General features: G+C 41.6%; 1 protein-coding gene across 1 annotated transcript in view; it reads right to left on the bottom strand.

Annotated features, from left to right (window-relative positions):
- Positions 1 to 1,406: 1,406 nt before the first annotated feature.
- NEK9 (NIMA related kinase 9) overlaps positions 1,407 to 15,924 on the bottom strand; it is a 37,221-nt gene continuing 22,703 nt past the window's right edge. The window contains exons 17-22 of the mRNA XM_034993145.1: positions 12,644 to 12,814; positions 11,607 to 11,666; positions 9,060 to 9,262; positions 7,817 to 7,978; positions 6,372 to 6,581; positions 1,407 to 4,463 (exon numbers count right to left, since the gene is read on the bottom strand). Coding sequence (XP_034849036.1) covers positions 4,341 to 4,463; positions 6,372 to 6,581; positions 7,817 to 7,978; positions 9,060 to 9,262; positions 11,607 to 11,666; positions 12,644 to 12,814 — 929 coding nt within the window. The 3' untranslated portion in view covers positions 1,407 to 4,340. The remainder of the gene's footprint in view (positions 4,464 to 6,371; positions 6,582 to 7,816; positions 7,979 to 9,059; positions 9,263 to 11,606; positions 11,667 to 12,643; positions 12,815 to 15,924) is intronic.

Genomic DNA, 15,924 nt, shown 5'->3' with positions numbered 1-15,924 from the left:
GACTAAGCAGACAATAAAACCATGTTCTACTAACAACAAATGACCACTCACTCTTGTTCCATTTCCTCTGCAGCTTCTGCTGAATGGTTGGGCTAATAGATCAGACCAATTTGAAATGTGAATTTAAGGCTTTAGCTGTGAAGCTACAGGGCTCTAGGCTGAAAAAAAAAATGTACATACTTAAAAAACAGTACCTATTGAATTGCTTTATGCTCTTCTTAACTGTTGCAAAGAAAAAGAGGGATCACATAGTGGGGCCTTAGGTTGGCCACTTGAAGAAACCTCACATGCACACTGCATATTTAACCCAGTATATACACTCCCCAGGCAAGTCTAGTGAAGTACAAACTGTTAGGTTTCACACTTGATGGTAAAAGCAGTAGATGGCAAGAATGAGCTGTGGCCAAGGCCGCAAAGTGGTAGCCTATGGACTGCTTTGTCCTACAATTTGACATAGATCTGACATTTAAAAACTGGGATATGGACAATCTCTTGAAAAGCCGGAAGTTCTGGAAATACCAGGCCAGCAACCCTGCATAGCCCCAACCGCGTGCTCCTTCAGACGGGCTGAGCCGATCACCACAGCCCCACCTGGCCCGCTGCACTTACTCACCTTTCCTGCCTGGCCCCACAGGCACTTGGGTTTGGGATCCTGGATGATGTGATTAAGTTCACAGGTCAGGGCCCTCTGGGGAGAACAAATATATGTGTGGGGAATGCCTTCTGTAGACACAGGAAGCAGTTACTCATTCTTATATTGCTGGAGAAGTAACGCAATAATCAATGCCTCAGTGTTCCCTCCAATCTTAATAATGCATAGGCCTTGATAAGATTAGGAATATTTATTAGTCTTTTGAATTTAGCTTGATCCGGTCTTTGGGAAGAGGTCAGAACCCTTTTTCTATCTAAGTTCCTTCCTGGATAGCAGAGGATGACAGTGGATAATGATGCTTGGTACTGTCCATGTGTGATACTTTATCCAAGAACCTTCAGTACAAGCAAAAGTTATAAATTTTAAAGTTCAAAAGATTAAGCAATGGGAAGAAAATCTCATGGTGAAACTCACTTCATATAAAAGTACATGCAGATGTGGTGAAATAGTACTTCTTAACAGCAGGGTATTTAATGCAGCATGGTACCTTTTGGCCAACATTTGCTTTTGGTCATTAATTTATCATTCTTCACGACTATAAAGGAAGTAGCAGAGATGTGATACAGTGTTTTTCTCTCTAATGTTCCTGAGTCTGTGAGGTTTAGTGATCAGCATGTTTATTTCCATAGTTAATCATTGAAGTAATAAATGATTTTTGGTTTTGTGGCAGGAAGGAATATGTTTTGTAGTCCTGACGACGGCTAGCCCAGTCTGCAGGACACTAATGAATAATACTTCTTTGGAGGCCCAGGGATACTCATTTGAAAGAATTTATTTATAATACATCCTTGCTCCAGAGTTGTTCTTTCTATTATGGATGTTTCCAAATATATGGCAAATCAAATGAAATGTGACTTTAAGGCCGCTTTTACTTTACACTTTAGTGAAATGCTCAGCCAAGAGAAGTGATAACTTGGCTGTGCTATGCCAGGGAGACCAAATACAGTTCACCCTCTTTGAGGGAAAAGAGTTTTGTAAACACAGATACACATTATCACTTGAAAAAGCCCACTGTGATTGAGGAGGGGAGTACAAGAAATGCTCCTTCCTCTTTCAGTGGCTCATTTTTTTCCTCCCTCTGCACTTTAAGCACTGTATTTGAGAAGTTTGGGGGGAAAAAAGTTATAGCAGCACAAATGATTGTTAGCAAGAAAAAGAAACTGGAAAAAAAAGCAAAGATTATCTGTGCACATGTCCCTTGTGTTGTTTCTGTTACAAGGTCTTTTATTTATTTAGATAAAGACTCATTGAATCAAAGATTCACGAAGGCCTAGTATCTGGGTGTTTCATCCCCAGTAACTAAGGTCCATGCGCAGGCATAGCACTGATTGAGAGTTTAAATGTTTATTTAAAACAGAAATGCCAAACCACTCCACCCTCAACCTTTCAAACATCTGGCTAACAATGAGCTAGTTCTTCAGCAACAATGTCAGAGCAGAGGAGTAACTCAGGTTATACTATAACTCAAAAGCAATACTACTGGGAAACTGAAAACACCTAGCACTGCAGAAAGAAAAGCAGGACAAACTTCAAGAGAATTAGTTACAGAAAACCATTCAAAGGCATTTCTGCTGCCTTTCATTTTTATCTAATGCATGGCTGCCACCTTTGAACTGGTTTCTGTTTGCATAGCTATTTGGTGGGAAAAATCATATGGCTGTCCCAGGCACAATTGGGAAAGTGCAAATTGTCTCTAAGGCACAGAACTCAGATTCTCAGCCAGATTAACAGCAAACTAGACTTCCCGAGGGAACATGCTAGAGAAAATGAGCAGTGTTCCCCTGCTAGAGAATGGCTCCCCTCCAGAACAAGAGCAGTGCTCTCTCCTCCCTTCCATGCTCACTTCCATCCCTGTCTCAGCAACATGCCCCTGTTCCTCAGTTCCACAGCAGAAGCAATACTCAGGATTAACACCCAAACTGAGCCTGCCTCTCAGGCCTGCTGAGATGGTATAAGGGATACAGGAACGTGAAAAGCCAGTCAGTCCTTAAAAAAATCAAAGGTGCATTTACATGATGAACCAAAACCCACTGCTGGGGTTTACAGCAAACCCCCAAGTCCCCAGAACTTGTAACTTTAATCTGGGGTTGGCCCCTTCCCTTATTTTAAGAAAAGGCTTTAGTGATTACGTTAGTACCATTGTACTAGGCTTCCCAGAATTGAGAAAACAATGGGAACATCAAACCAAAGAAAATCCCATTGAACAGAGTTGCCCATCCCCAGCCATGGGGTTTTCCCCAAGCATCAGCCTTTATCCCACCAGTTTTAGGGCAATGGCAAAATTTCCATTGCACAGGTCCTTCCAAAATATTAAAGAGATATCAAACATTCATTTTTTGGTTTGGGGAAAATGAAACAAAAATTAATTCAGTGGTTTCTAAGGAGGGAGAATGTGAGACTCATCAAGGCAACTCCTACGGCCCAAAATACTAAAGGAACATTTCATAAGGTTAGGTGAAAACACAAAGCTCACATTCTTAAGTAAAAACCATCAAAAGCTTTGAGGACACTCTCTCTTTGGGAAAGCTAGCTTGCTCCTTGTCTATAAGGACATAATAATGACTATGGGATTAGAATGGAGCTCTCAGCCAAATTCCTTTCACTTGGCAGCTTCTACCTGTTCTGTGAGGCTTCAGGGACTACCAGGTTTTGGTGCTGGCTTTGGGCCACTCAAGTAGGAAAGATGATACAGATTCACTGATATAGCTTCATAAAACACCAAAAGGGGACAAATACTGACTAGACATACAGAAAGGGAGTGGTTGGGGCTGCTGAAGTCAAAGTTAGAACCCTAAGAGCCACGAAGGCAGAGGCATTCTAGACCTTCCTAAGATACCAAGTAGAGGCAGCTAAAGGAGGACCTCTCTCCCTCATGGTTTTCTCTTAAGGCCATTCCTATTGCCCCACTGATTCAATTTTCTAAGAGACAGCTCACCTTTTTGAGGTACCTTACAAAGTCAGGAAATCCTACCTGCATCGGCCACAGACGGCAACCCCAGCTGTGTGACGAGCAGGGACCCTAGCCTTCTTTCTCTCCTCCTCACTGAAGACATTTTAATTGACCCTCAGAGGAAAAGCAATCTAAGCCCACTTTTCCTCCTAAAGCATTTAGCTGCGCAAAGTAACTGAACTTTCTGAAAACAAGCCCTAGATCGACTCCACCAGACATATTTTCCCAGACTCAGGGCTCCAGAGAAGGCTTTACCACTTTACCACTCTCCAGATGACCCTGCCTGGGCCCCACCTGGTTCCAGCCCACTCGAGTTTCACACTTTTCTCTCCACCCAGAGGTGCAATGCCTGGTGCTGAATTCCCAAGGCAGCTTCCAAGTAATGGTGAAATGATAAATGGGATATAAGCTGCTACCAGCAAAATTAAGGTGAGCATTGTGTCTCCTCTTCGAAGGTGGGATCACCAGATGAGGTACAGAGCTGCTGTTGCTATGGCAGTCACTGAGGACAAAGCCAGGGCCACAGGGCCCTTCCATTCTCCAAAACAAAACCACTCCTAGATCCTATCTAATAGGCAATGCCACTCTCCAAGTGTACACGGAAAGTGCTTCAGAGCCTCCGCCTTGCACTCCTTGTCTGCAAGTGAACAAAGCCAGGAAAGCGCTCTCTGCATTCAGTAAGTGTGCTGTGAAGTTCTTTGGATCCCAGTTTCCTGGAGGCCATACAGGCTCAGGAGACTAGAGGCTGGGTCGACAGGAGTCTGTTCCCAGGAGGCACCAGGAATCTGAATCTAAGTCAGGCTTTGGATCCATTTCCATCTCTTCCTTTGCCGTCTGAGTTCCTCTGGAATGCATCCCCACCTGTCCACACAAAAAACAATACTGTCACCAGTCACAGAGATTCAGGACTAGGTTTCCAATGCTGACCTCTAAGGATCTGTAGCCACAGTTCTGTGACAAGCTCCTAATACTACTTTAGATAATACTTTAATACTACTACTTTAAATAAAATCCACACCTTTACACTTGCTGCAGGTAGGATGACCAACTGTTTGCTCAGGACTGTAGGATTTTCTGGAATGTAAACTCTCAATTTTATTTTGTTTTCTTAAAGATTTTATTTATTTATTTATTTATTCATTTGAGAGAGAGAGAGAGAGAGAGAGAGATCATGAGCAGGGGGCAAGGGTAGAGGGAGAAGCAGACTCCCCACTGAGCAGGGAACCTGATGCGGATTCACGCGACTCATGCCCTGAGCCAAAGGCAGACGCTTACCCGACTGAGCCACCCAAGCGGCCCAGAACTCTCAATTTTAAAACTAAGACAGCCCCAAGCCGAACAATCGTGTGTGCTATAGCTGCCGATCACCCCATGCTTACCTCAAGTGAGTGTATTACTTTCCAAAGGACTTTCATAGACATGATTTCATTTAATCCTCAAAACAACCATTCAAGGTAGATGGTGTTATTTTCCTCTTTCAGGTGAGAAAACAGGACTCATAGAAACCAAGTAATTTGTCCAGACACATAAAACTAGGAACTGGCAAAGCCAAGGGCTGAACCTTATTTCCCTTTCCTGGTTCACTCTAAACAGGGCAATATACTATGGCAATACTTTTAAAAACGATGCAAACGGAACGCCTGCGTGGCTCAGTCGGTTAAGCGTCCGACTCTTGATTTTGGCTTAGGTCATGATCTCAGGGTTGTGGGATCGAGCACAGCATCGGGCTCTGCACTCAGCACGGAGTCTGCTTGAGATTCTCTCTCTCGGTCTCCCTCTGCCCCTTCCCCTTTGCTTGTGCTCGCTCTCTCTAAAACAACAATGCAAACAGCAACACCTGTGAAATGTTTTTACAAAAAATGCTTAATTCAAATATAATCAAGCCTTAAGTCTAACTTCCAGTTTATAGAAATGACAGGGTGACAAAAGAACAAGTTAGATAATGTCTGATAAAGAAAACAGAGGACAAATCCAGAATGTGGCCCATTTTGTTAAACAACTGACCCTGCTTCTTTAGCTAGTCAGTGCCATGAAAATTAAAAAAAAAAAAAAAAAAAAAAGGTGATCGTAGTAGAGGGGAGTATTCTAGATAAAAAGAAACGAGACATAACAATGTAGTATAGAGACCTTAATTGGATTCTGATCTGATAAAAACAGTCATAAAGGACATTTTTGTGGGAAAACTTGGAAAATTCTGGATACTGGATGAAAACTGAGGTAATATTAGCATAAACTGTGTTATGTATGATAATAGTATGGTGGTTATCTGGGAGAATAAATGTATTTTTGGGTGTGTGTAAAAACTATTTAGGGGGCCTATGTCATGACTTTTATAATTTATTTGAAAATGGTTTAGCAAAAGAGTAACACACACACACACACATATACCCAGATATATTTTAAATACAGATATATATCCTCATATATTTTAAACACACATACACACACATTTAAAACAAGCAACATGTTAACAACTGATGAACCCAGATGGTGGTATGAGTGTTCACTGAACTGTAATGCTTAGTTTTTCATAATAAAAAGTAAAAGAAAAACTAGAGTAACAAAAAACCATGGAAGTCAGGTGATAAAGATAATTTAACGCAGGCACCTGAACAAGGCCCAGGGCTGCTGGGATTAATTACAAAAGTTACATCATCAAAATATAAGTACTTGCAAAGGAGTAAGTCTGTTTTAGTGTCTATTGGTGTTCTGTTTCTGTGATTTTTCAAAACAGAATTAGAGATTGAATTATTCTTTTAATGCTCTCACCTGCTGCCCTCCTTCTAATTTCTTGTTCAGCTTCTGTAGTTGAGTAAAAATCTGGAGGTTTTCTTGCTGTAGCTTCTGTTGTTCAGCCAGACACTTTACCACCAACCCCTGCAATCTCTCAACCTCCCCCTGCAGAGTGCTGCACGCACAGGTAGGAGTTAATGGCGCTGCCTTCCCAGCACATGTCTCTGCAGAATTCAGCCGAGGTGGCTAAGGAGAGGAGGAAGAGGTCATAGGCGGTTCTGCCTGGATGCCACAGCTCCCCAACCCAACCTCCCTCTAAATGCTATCAGATTTTACTTTTAAAGTAACATGATAAACCATACAGAAACACAAAGTAAATGCAACAGGAGCAGAAAACGCTGGGATTACAACAGCACTTCGCTCTAACCTAACAGGGCAAGAGAACTCTCAGTGCCTCAGGCTCTGTTAGGCTAAGGTAAAAGAACAATCCTCTGTTTTGGAGAACTTCTGCAAACAAATTTAAAGTGCACTGATATCATCCCATTGAAAATGCTGAAGTGGGGGAAGGCATGATTTGGCTTGGAACGAGTCTTTCTGATCACAGTTGAGAACACTGTGATCCAAAGGGTCAATATCCATGAAATGTAGTGGATCACACTTTAGAAGACATTTGAGAGGTGTTCAGTAAATAGTACTGCCAAAATAATTCAAGAAAGCTAATTGACAGAGGAATTAAAACATTCATCTTGAAGTTTCAAAGGTTTTATTACATCTTTTCTAGTCTGGATTTCTCTCCCTTCTACTGTACTTTGTTTATAGGAAGGGTCAGCAAATAATAGCCCCTGGCCAAATCCAGCCTACTGCTGCCTGTTTTTGTAAATGAAGTTTTATTGGAACACAATCATGCTCATTCATTACGTATTATCTATGGCTGCTTTTGTACAACAATGTCAAAGTTGAGTAGTTGCAGAAGGGACTGTATGGTCCATAAAGCCTAAAATAATTACTCTGTAGCCCTTTATAGAAAAAGCTTGATGACCCCTGGGGTTTGCATTTGATTGAGGCATTTACCACAATTTGATTTCTACCAAGGTTAAGGCACACAATTGTGCCTCCCTCACTAGACTACAAGCATTATTTCTTACTCATATTGAGAGCCTCCAACCCACACTAGCAGTGTCAAAAAAACTGGATTTGAATTTTGGAACTTTAATTTTGGTACTCCTGAGGCAGAGAGAAAAGACAGACAGTCCTCTGGTGTAGAAAGCTGTTAGCCCATCAGGAATCTGAAAGGGTCAATACTTTTTTCCAAGGCAGACTCAGGTAAGCCTAGGGCTTTAAGCACTACCGAACGGACAGTATAATGAGTTGATATAGGGCAGTGAGAGACCGAGGAAGCTAGGGGAAATGGCGAGGCCAGAAGAAGTGTGGAGAGCTCTCTGCCTACTTAGTTGTGACTTAAAGGCAAAAAGTTCAGTTACCCAGGCTCCTACTGGGGGCTTGTGTTCCACAGGAGCTTCAGAGGCCACTTTGAGTCCTTGTAGCTCTTCATAGGGCAGGGTATCTTTCTCAGATTCTGAAAAAGCTGCACTAAGGGGAGATGGGCTGTCAGGCATGGGGATGAATTCTGCATTTTCCAGCTCCTATGTATAAGAGAAAGAATCTCATCAGTTCTGTTTGAGCGGTTTATTTTCTTTCTCCCCAATTCCCATCTTGCTCCAGCTTTCCCTCTGTTGTGACATCAGCACCCTCTAGTGGGGCATGACAGTTGTGGGTTCAACGCAGCTCACTGTACCTGTCAAGAGCAGGCAATCCCTTCCTCAGATGAGTAACAGCGATTCGAATTCAAACTCAAATTCAAGAACACAGTTTGGAGCTCCCCAACACACTTATTCTACACGGCCTATTCAGTGATCTGGGGAGCTCGAAGGTGATGACAGTGAGGCCAGTGGCCAGGCTGCTCAAGGCTGAGACTGAAACTTCCTCCATTCCTACTCCTACGTGGCTATCGAGTTTAGTTGTCTTATAAGGGCAGCTTTAAATCTCTAGGTTCTTTTTTTTTTTTGGTAAAAATTTAAAATTTCACAAACTACAAATGCTCAATGTAGAAAATGAGAAAATACAGATGGGCAAAAGGACTAGCAATTCCATCACTCATGGATAAACACTGTTAAAATGAGGAATACTGCTTTCAGTCTTCATAGCAGACATTCTTCTATGCATTTATATTTTCTAAGAGAATGGGGTCCTGAGGCTAAGGTGTTCCAACTTTTTCTGCCCAGTCATATGTTGTAACCAACTTTCCATCCAAATAAATATACTCTAACATTTTTACTGTCTGCAATTCAACTCTCATAACCCATCTCTCTACTATAAAACATTCTGACTGCCCCAATATTCCACTTCTACAAACCACAGTACAAAATCTCTAGGCTTAACCTTTGCATACATGCATTACAAAAACTGCCTTCAAGGAAGGTTTCCTTAATTTACTTACATTCATGTAAGTACTACAGGTATGAGAACATTTTGTGCCTCTCCTTGTCAGGAAGAAAAAAGGATTAGAGATTTGGTAATTTTGTTCCAGGTGGAAATCAGAAGACTCAATGCCTGCTGTAGAATACTTGAATGGGGCACGGGACACAGAAAGATGCCGACAGCTCCTTTCTAGTTGCTGCAAAGGGCCTAATGTTTTATCGAAGATACCTCTGCCAAAGGAATTACCTTTCGAAGCCAGCCAGGGCAGGAGCTGCTGGCCCCACTACTGATCCCCATGGCCTCCGTGGGACTGACTAAACCTTCCATTCCTCGGTCTGCTTCCATTGTTCCTCGGAAGCCTCCGCTCGGATCAGGAGTTTCAGATTCCTGCTGACTGTCCTCCTCTTCTCCCCCACCGCCGCCGCCTCCTGGGCTAGAGCTCTGAACCACTGACAGATACACAGCACAGAAAGAGAGAGCCTTGCTATGCAGCAAGAAAGATTTACGATCTTACAGCCCTGCTGACCCCTGGGGAGCTTCCTAGAGTCGCATGAAGTAATAGCAACAGTGTAAGTCAGATATTTGGGACTCAATTTTTAGCTTTTACACAACGTATTGAGTATCAGTATCTTCATAATGATAATTTATTTCTACATCCCAAACTTACTTATCTCTATGTTCACAGCAGATTATCAGTGTTCTAAAGCATTGCTGGACAATCACCCCAACCACAGCTAACTGAATCTACCACGCATACTTTGATACATCCAGACTTCGGCATTGTCCACCAAGGCTCAGCGAGGTTTCATATAAACACAAAGCTCTTTCACATTTGAGCCGAACACCTTTTAAAGCTGCCAGATAAACTCACCACTACCTTCCTTTCTGGAGAAGTCTTCAACCATTAAATTCATTAAGTTCTTTGATACCTACTTGTAAGAATTTTTAAACATGGCTGGTTCTTTCGCATCATGCCGCACATTCCAAGTAACTGTCACGAAATGAAGACTAGCTGATGTGTAGTCAGAAATGAAACTGAATTTTAGTATGGGCCAAAAATATATATATTTAAGAAAGTAGATTTGCCAAAGCTAAAAAAATAATTGTATGGTATATTCTAAAGTTAAACGTAAAGGACCGTCATGATCACTGGCTCCAGCAGCTTACAGACGGACTGCCACACTGATCCCACTGAAGCGGCAGAACCACAGATGCCAACAAAAGCTCTGAAGCTTGTTTTGTTTTAAATGGCTTTTAAAAATTAGGATACATTTGAAATATACATAAGACTACTTTTAACATACGTGTAAGTTTTGCTACCTAACAAAATAAACAAAAACATAAACCTACCACTAGAAGAACTAGAATTGTACTTTCCAATATGGTAGTCACTGGCCATATATGGCAATTTAAATTTAAAGAAAATAAAAAGTTCAGTTCCTTCAGTAGCTACTTTTCAAGTGTTGGATAGCACAGACATAAAACACTTCCACTGTTGTGGAAAGATTTATGGGACAGTGCTGAACTAAAACATTACCTGTATCGCATCTGCCTTGTGAACTCCTTCCTTCTCTGGCCTCCTACCTAAACGTAACTACTGATTTAATTCTGTATTTATCATTTCTTCTTTAAAAAAAAAGTCATCACATATTCATGTATCCTTAAGCAATATATTAATTTGGCTTGTTTTTTGACTTTATATAAAAAGGCACAGAGTCTGCTGCAACTTGCTTTTTACATTTCACATTAGGGAACTATTTGTAGATGTTCATTTCTACTCTTCTGTAATATTCCATTGGATGATTAGAACACACTCAACCAACAAATATATACTGAGCATTCACCATTTGCCGGGCACTCTTCTAGGCAATGTGGATAAAACTAATGAATTAAAAAAGACAAAAACCCCTGCCTTTATGGAGTTTACATTTTCCAGCCAATAGATATGTGCCTTTAATCTTATTTTTTCCATTAAATACTGTTCCACCAAAACAAAGCTGTAAGAGAACAGCTGTGTTTAGCAAAAAGATTGTCATTTGTGACAGATATTAACATGCACAGATAAATGCTGAGCAAGAGATTACTAAAGGAAACTAATAAAAGGTATGATGTATGTGTGTGTAACTAGAGTACAAGTCCAGATCAGATATTTACCTTTCTTTTTTGAGGATTAAACTGCTTTTATTCTGGGTCTTTATCTGCTTTGATTCTACAAACTATCAGAATCCAGGTTCTGAGATACCAAAGAGTAAAGGTACTTTAGAGCAAATGGAAAACCAAAAAGGAACACAGATTTAGTTTCCTGGCATAGTCCCAAATAACAGAGAACCATGCAGAAAGCAGCCAAAGGAAAACTATCAGAGAGCTCTGGGCTGATTTTTCTAACCACACTGAAAGTTTAGCCAACTTTTAATTCCAAGGGCCTGTTTTGAAGGACTATTTCTATAGACTGGAATAACCCTGTGAATATGGTGGAAGTAAAGAGCAGACAGAACTCATAGCCCCTAGCATGGTAAGGAAAGGAACAATACACAAGCCACATTACAATATTGGGCAAGCCACTTAATTACTTCCATATGCTTGGTTGGCAAAGATGTACTCTCCCTCTGACCACAATGTAATAAAAGTCATAACTTATTGTGAAATCCACCAAAATATGATCCTCTCTCTTGATCACCGTATTCCTCATTTCCCAAAGATATTTCCTATTTCCCTTTTTTGGAGACTACATGGAATCCAACCCAAAGACCCAAAGTGCGAAAAACCACTGGTACCTGAGATATTGCTACTTACCAGTTCTGATGGATAAGCCGCTGCTATTGGAACGGATGGTCTTAGAATTCAATACTTTCTCTGAGGAAAAATATTCAGTAGGTAAGCATTGTAAACAGCTATAGGCAGGAAAAGTGAGAAGACTAGAATAGGGGGTTAATCTACAAGATAACAGCTATCCCTCACTCCAGGTAACTTTATAATTACTTACTATTCTAGCTTTTAAAGCACCACTATATTCACTATGTAGTGTAGCAATTCTCCACTTTAACTATTCTTTGGAATTACCTGAGAAGCTTTAAATAGTAACAACACCTAGGTCCCACCCCAGAGATTCTGATTTAATTGGTCAGGACAGTGGATTTCTAAAAGCTCCGTGGGTGATTCTAATGTGCAGCTAAGGTTGTGAACCACTGATCTAAAAGAATGGACTTGGAAACCCTCACACAGGCTTTTATTTTTATTTTTTTAAAGACTTTATTTATTTATTTGACAGAGAGAGACACAGCGAGAGAGGAAACACAAGCAGGGGGAGTGGGAGAGGAAGAAGCAGGCTTCCCGTTGAGCAGGGAGCCCGATGCAGGGCTTGATTCCAGGACCCTGGGATCATGACCTGAGCCGAAGGCAGACACTTAACAACTGAGCCACCCAGGCGCCCTTCACACAGGCTTTTATAATTCAGTTCATAACAGAGTAATCTTTATGCAGAAAACAGTTATGATTTAGTTTCTTTTCAAAGGTATCCTGAATGTTTCTCACAAAAGTATGAATACAGACAACCAATTAATTAGTGGACAACTAGAGATAACAATTCTATAGCAAAGGAGGCAGAGCCCAAAGTTATCATGTTAAAAAATGGTCAGAAGGTGGCAAACAACAACGCTCAGGAAATGACAGTGTTCTGTCCCACCACTAGGTAAGGTCACCATTACTACACTTATAGGAACAGCCTCTTTTCTTCAGGACACTTCTGTTTCTAAGAACGTGACCATCAGAATCTTAGGTGTGAGTCTACCCTCTGTCAAATCCACCCCAACCCTCACGTATGAAACCCTTACCAACAATGAGAATGGTGTGCCAACCACGGCAAGATAGGTCCGGGACGTGATGCAAAGATCCAAAAATAGGCCGAGGCCATGAAGTACAGATATCAGAGCCATGTGGTCTCTCTGTGGGGGTCATTGCCAGGCGACCATTACCACCATTGCCCCAGGCAAAAATGTGATTATCTAGGAAAAAAATCAAACAGTTTAATAGAAAACTAATTCCCCTACTCTTTGGGTTCCCCATCTTTATGTCCTAGAGTTAGAAAGATTTTCCACTATGTACAAAACAAGGAAAAGCTATTTATTTCCCTAAATAAAACCTAAACAATTCCTGATGCCAACCTGGTAAAAACGACCACTTCTCCTATGTACTGCCATCCATCCACCCATCCACTCACTCAACAACTTTTTTTGGTCATTCACTCAGATATAAGTAAATATCTGGGCATCTACTTCATGACGTGCACTGCTGGAGGTGTAGGAATAAAGCAGTGAACAAAACAAAGTCACTACCCTTGTGGAACTTACATTCTAGTTGGAGGAGACTGGTCAATCAACCATCTAATACTTCTGGTAGTCATAAATGTTATGAAGGAAGATAAATGGTAAAGAAAAGTGGAAATAAAGAATAACAGTGGGGTATCATTATTTTAGATAGAGTAGTCAGAGAAGTACTTGTTGACACTTGAGCAGAGACCTGCTTGAAGTGAGAAAGAGCGATGTGGATAGCTAGGGGATGAGTTTTCCAGGCAGAGAGAACAACAGCAAGTGCAAAGGTCCTATGTGGGTAACATGAGTATCATGAACAAGGAATATGAAGGCCCCTGCAGCTGGAGCAAAATAAAGGAGAAGACAGTGGTCAGAGAAGAGGTCAGGAGACAGATGCGGTCCTGGTCATGTAGGGCCATGCAGCCCATTGTAATGACTTTGGTTTTTACTGACTGAGATAGGAATCCATTAGAAGTTCTGAGGAGTAGGGGTGCCTGGGTGGCTCAGTCGTTAAGCGCCTGCCTTCAGCTCAGGTCATGATCCCAGTGTTCTGGGATCGAGCCCCGCATCGGGCTCCCCGCTTGGCGGGAAGCCTGCCTCTCCCCCCTCCACTCCCCTTGCCTGTGCTCCTCTCTCACTGTGTCTCTCTCTGTCAAATAAATAAATAAAATCTTTAAAAAAAAAAAAAAAAGAAGTTCTGAGGAGTAGGGGCACCTGGGTGGCTCAGTCGGTTAACCAACTCTTGGTTTCGGATCATAAGATCATGCCCTGTGTCAGGCTGTGCACTTAGCATGGAGCATGCTTGAGATTCTCTACCTCTCCCTCTGCCCCTCCCCCGCTTATGCATACCTCTCTTGCGCATGCACACTCTCTAATAAATAAATACAATAAAAAAAAAAGAAATTCTGAGGAGTAGTATTTAGGTATTTAAAAGGATCCATCAGCCTACCATGAGGAGAATCAATTGCAGGGGACCAAGGGTGGTAGCAGGAGACCAGTTCTAATAGTGAAGATGGTGGGAAGTGGGTCAGATATACTATGAAGATAATCAATAGGATATGCTGATGGATGGGATGTAGGGTATAGAATGAAGCTGCCATTTAGTGACATAGGAAAGCTGTAGGAGGAACAGATTTGGGCAGAAAATCAAAAGTCTGATTTTGACTATAGTAAGTTTGTCTGAGATGCCTATAACATCTTATGCAAATCAGAACACTTTTTAATGAAAAGGGGTACTATTAATGATTAAGCCTGGACAATAGGCATGAATGAGGACTGACTTGGGAAAATTGAGCTCTAAAGCCACCCTACCTTTAGACATCTAAGTCCAGGGGCTGATGAATAACCGAACCTGGAGTTCAGGGGTGGTGATATAAGGCTCTATCAGTGAATAGGGGAAATTTAAGGTAATACTCACTTAATGGAGACAAGGCAAGAAAGAAGGATTGAGTACTGGGCATTCCAGGGTTTGGAGGGGTCAGATACTGCTATCAATGGCACCCGATGTATCTGCCTGTGCTAGATTGTTTATATGACTGTCTCCCCTACCCTAGACTGTGAACTCCTTAAGGACAGGGGCTTTCTGAGACCCTCTTTTATATTCCCAGAGCCTAAAAGAGGACCTGGAGTACAACAGGTACTCAGTTTATGTTGGTTGTGTGAATAGGATGATAAGAGTACAGTTCAGAGATGTACAGAAACATTTATTAGGAGGTAATATGCCCAACCATGGAATTCAATTCTACATTCCTCATTCTGAAGTTAACCTTGTGAAGGACACAGATGTACTGAAAAAACATCACCTCCTCGAGGCCCTGTCAGGAAGTGCTACTGGACTTGCAGCACTTATTTAATCCTCAGTGACATTCTCACTCTGTCTTTGTAGGTAACATTTCCATTTATCTCCATTAAATTTATTTCCATTTTAGTCTGACCTTAACAGCTTGTCCCTAAAATCCCTCATTTTGGGACCAGTGGGGAAGGTTAACATGCCACCCCAAAAGCTGGTTCACTTAAATAAATATGGTAATAGATCACTTATCTGACACTGTCCCTGGATCCCTCATGTGTATACAACAGGCACACACCAAAAGGAAACAAAGACACCTTAGATCATGAGCAACAAAAAGAGCTGAAATGAGTCAAAAGATGAAATGTGATTTGTTGTTCACCAGTCACAAGAAAGAAGTGGCTACAACAATCAAAAAAGTTCAGAAGGGGGGCGCGGGCGCCCAGGTGGCTCAGTTGGTTAAGCATCTGCCTTTGGCTCAGGTCATGATCCCAGGGTCCTGGGATCGAGCGTGCTTCTCCCTCTCCCTCTGCCGCTCCCCCTGCTTGTCAAATAAATAAAAAAAATCCTAAAAAAAAAAAGTTCAGAAGGTGATACAGGAAAGAGAGAAAAGAAAAAAAGAAAGCAGGAGAGAGGGAAGGGAATAAAGACTTGCTCAAGTGGTAGTAAAGAAGAAGTGTGGTAAAAGGAGCAAGAAGATGCTGTGAGATGCAAGAAAGAGCAATGAGAGGAAAGAGAAGAAAATTTAGTTATGCCAATTCCAATTCTGGAAGCCAAGAGACACACAGTATTCAGCCCTTCAAGCCTTAGCAGTCCCTGAGGACATCACTGCAGTGTGGCTGACCCCGGCCAAGGAGCAAGGTTACATTATGTCATTCTCTCCAGTCACCCAGCCAACATTTATTGAAACCAACATGGTGCGGGGCCAGGTATATATAGAAATATTTAATAATTCTTAAAACATTTAACCAAAAAAGTTAAAGTAAAAAAAGTAGAGACTTAGAATATTAACTTT

This window comes from Mirounga leonina, unplaced genomic scaffold, assembly GCF_011800145.1.
Source record: "Mirounga leonina isolate KUSES-001 unplaced genomic scaffold, KU_Mleo_1.0 Mir_82, whole genome shotgun sequence".
In the NCBI taxonomy this organism is placed as follows: Eukaryota; Metazoa; Chordata; class Mammalia; order Carnivora; family Phocidae; genus Mirounga; species Mirounga leonina.
Note: the sequence above shows the minus strand (reverse complement) of the source record. Positions and strands in the feature narration are given on the sequence as shown.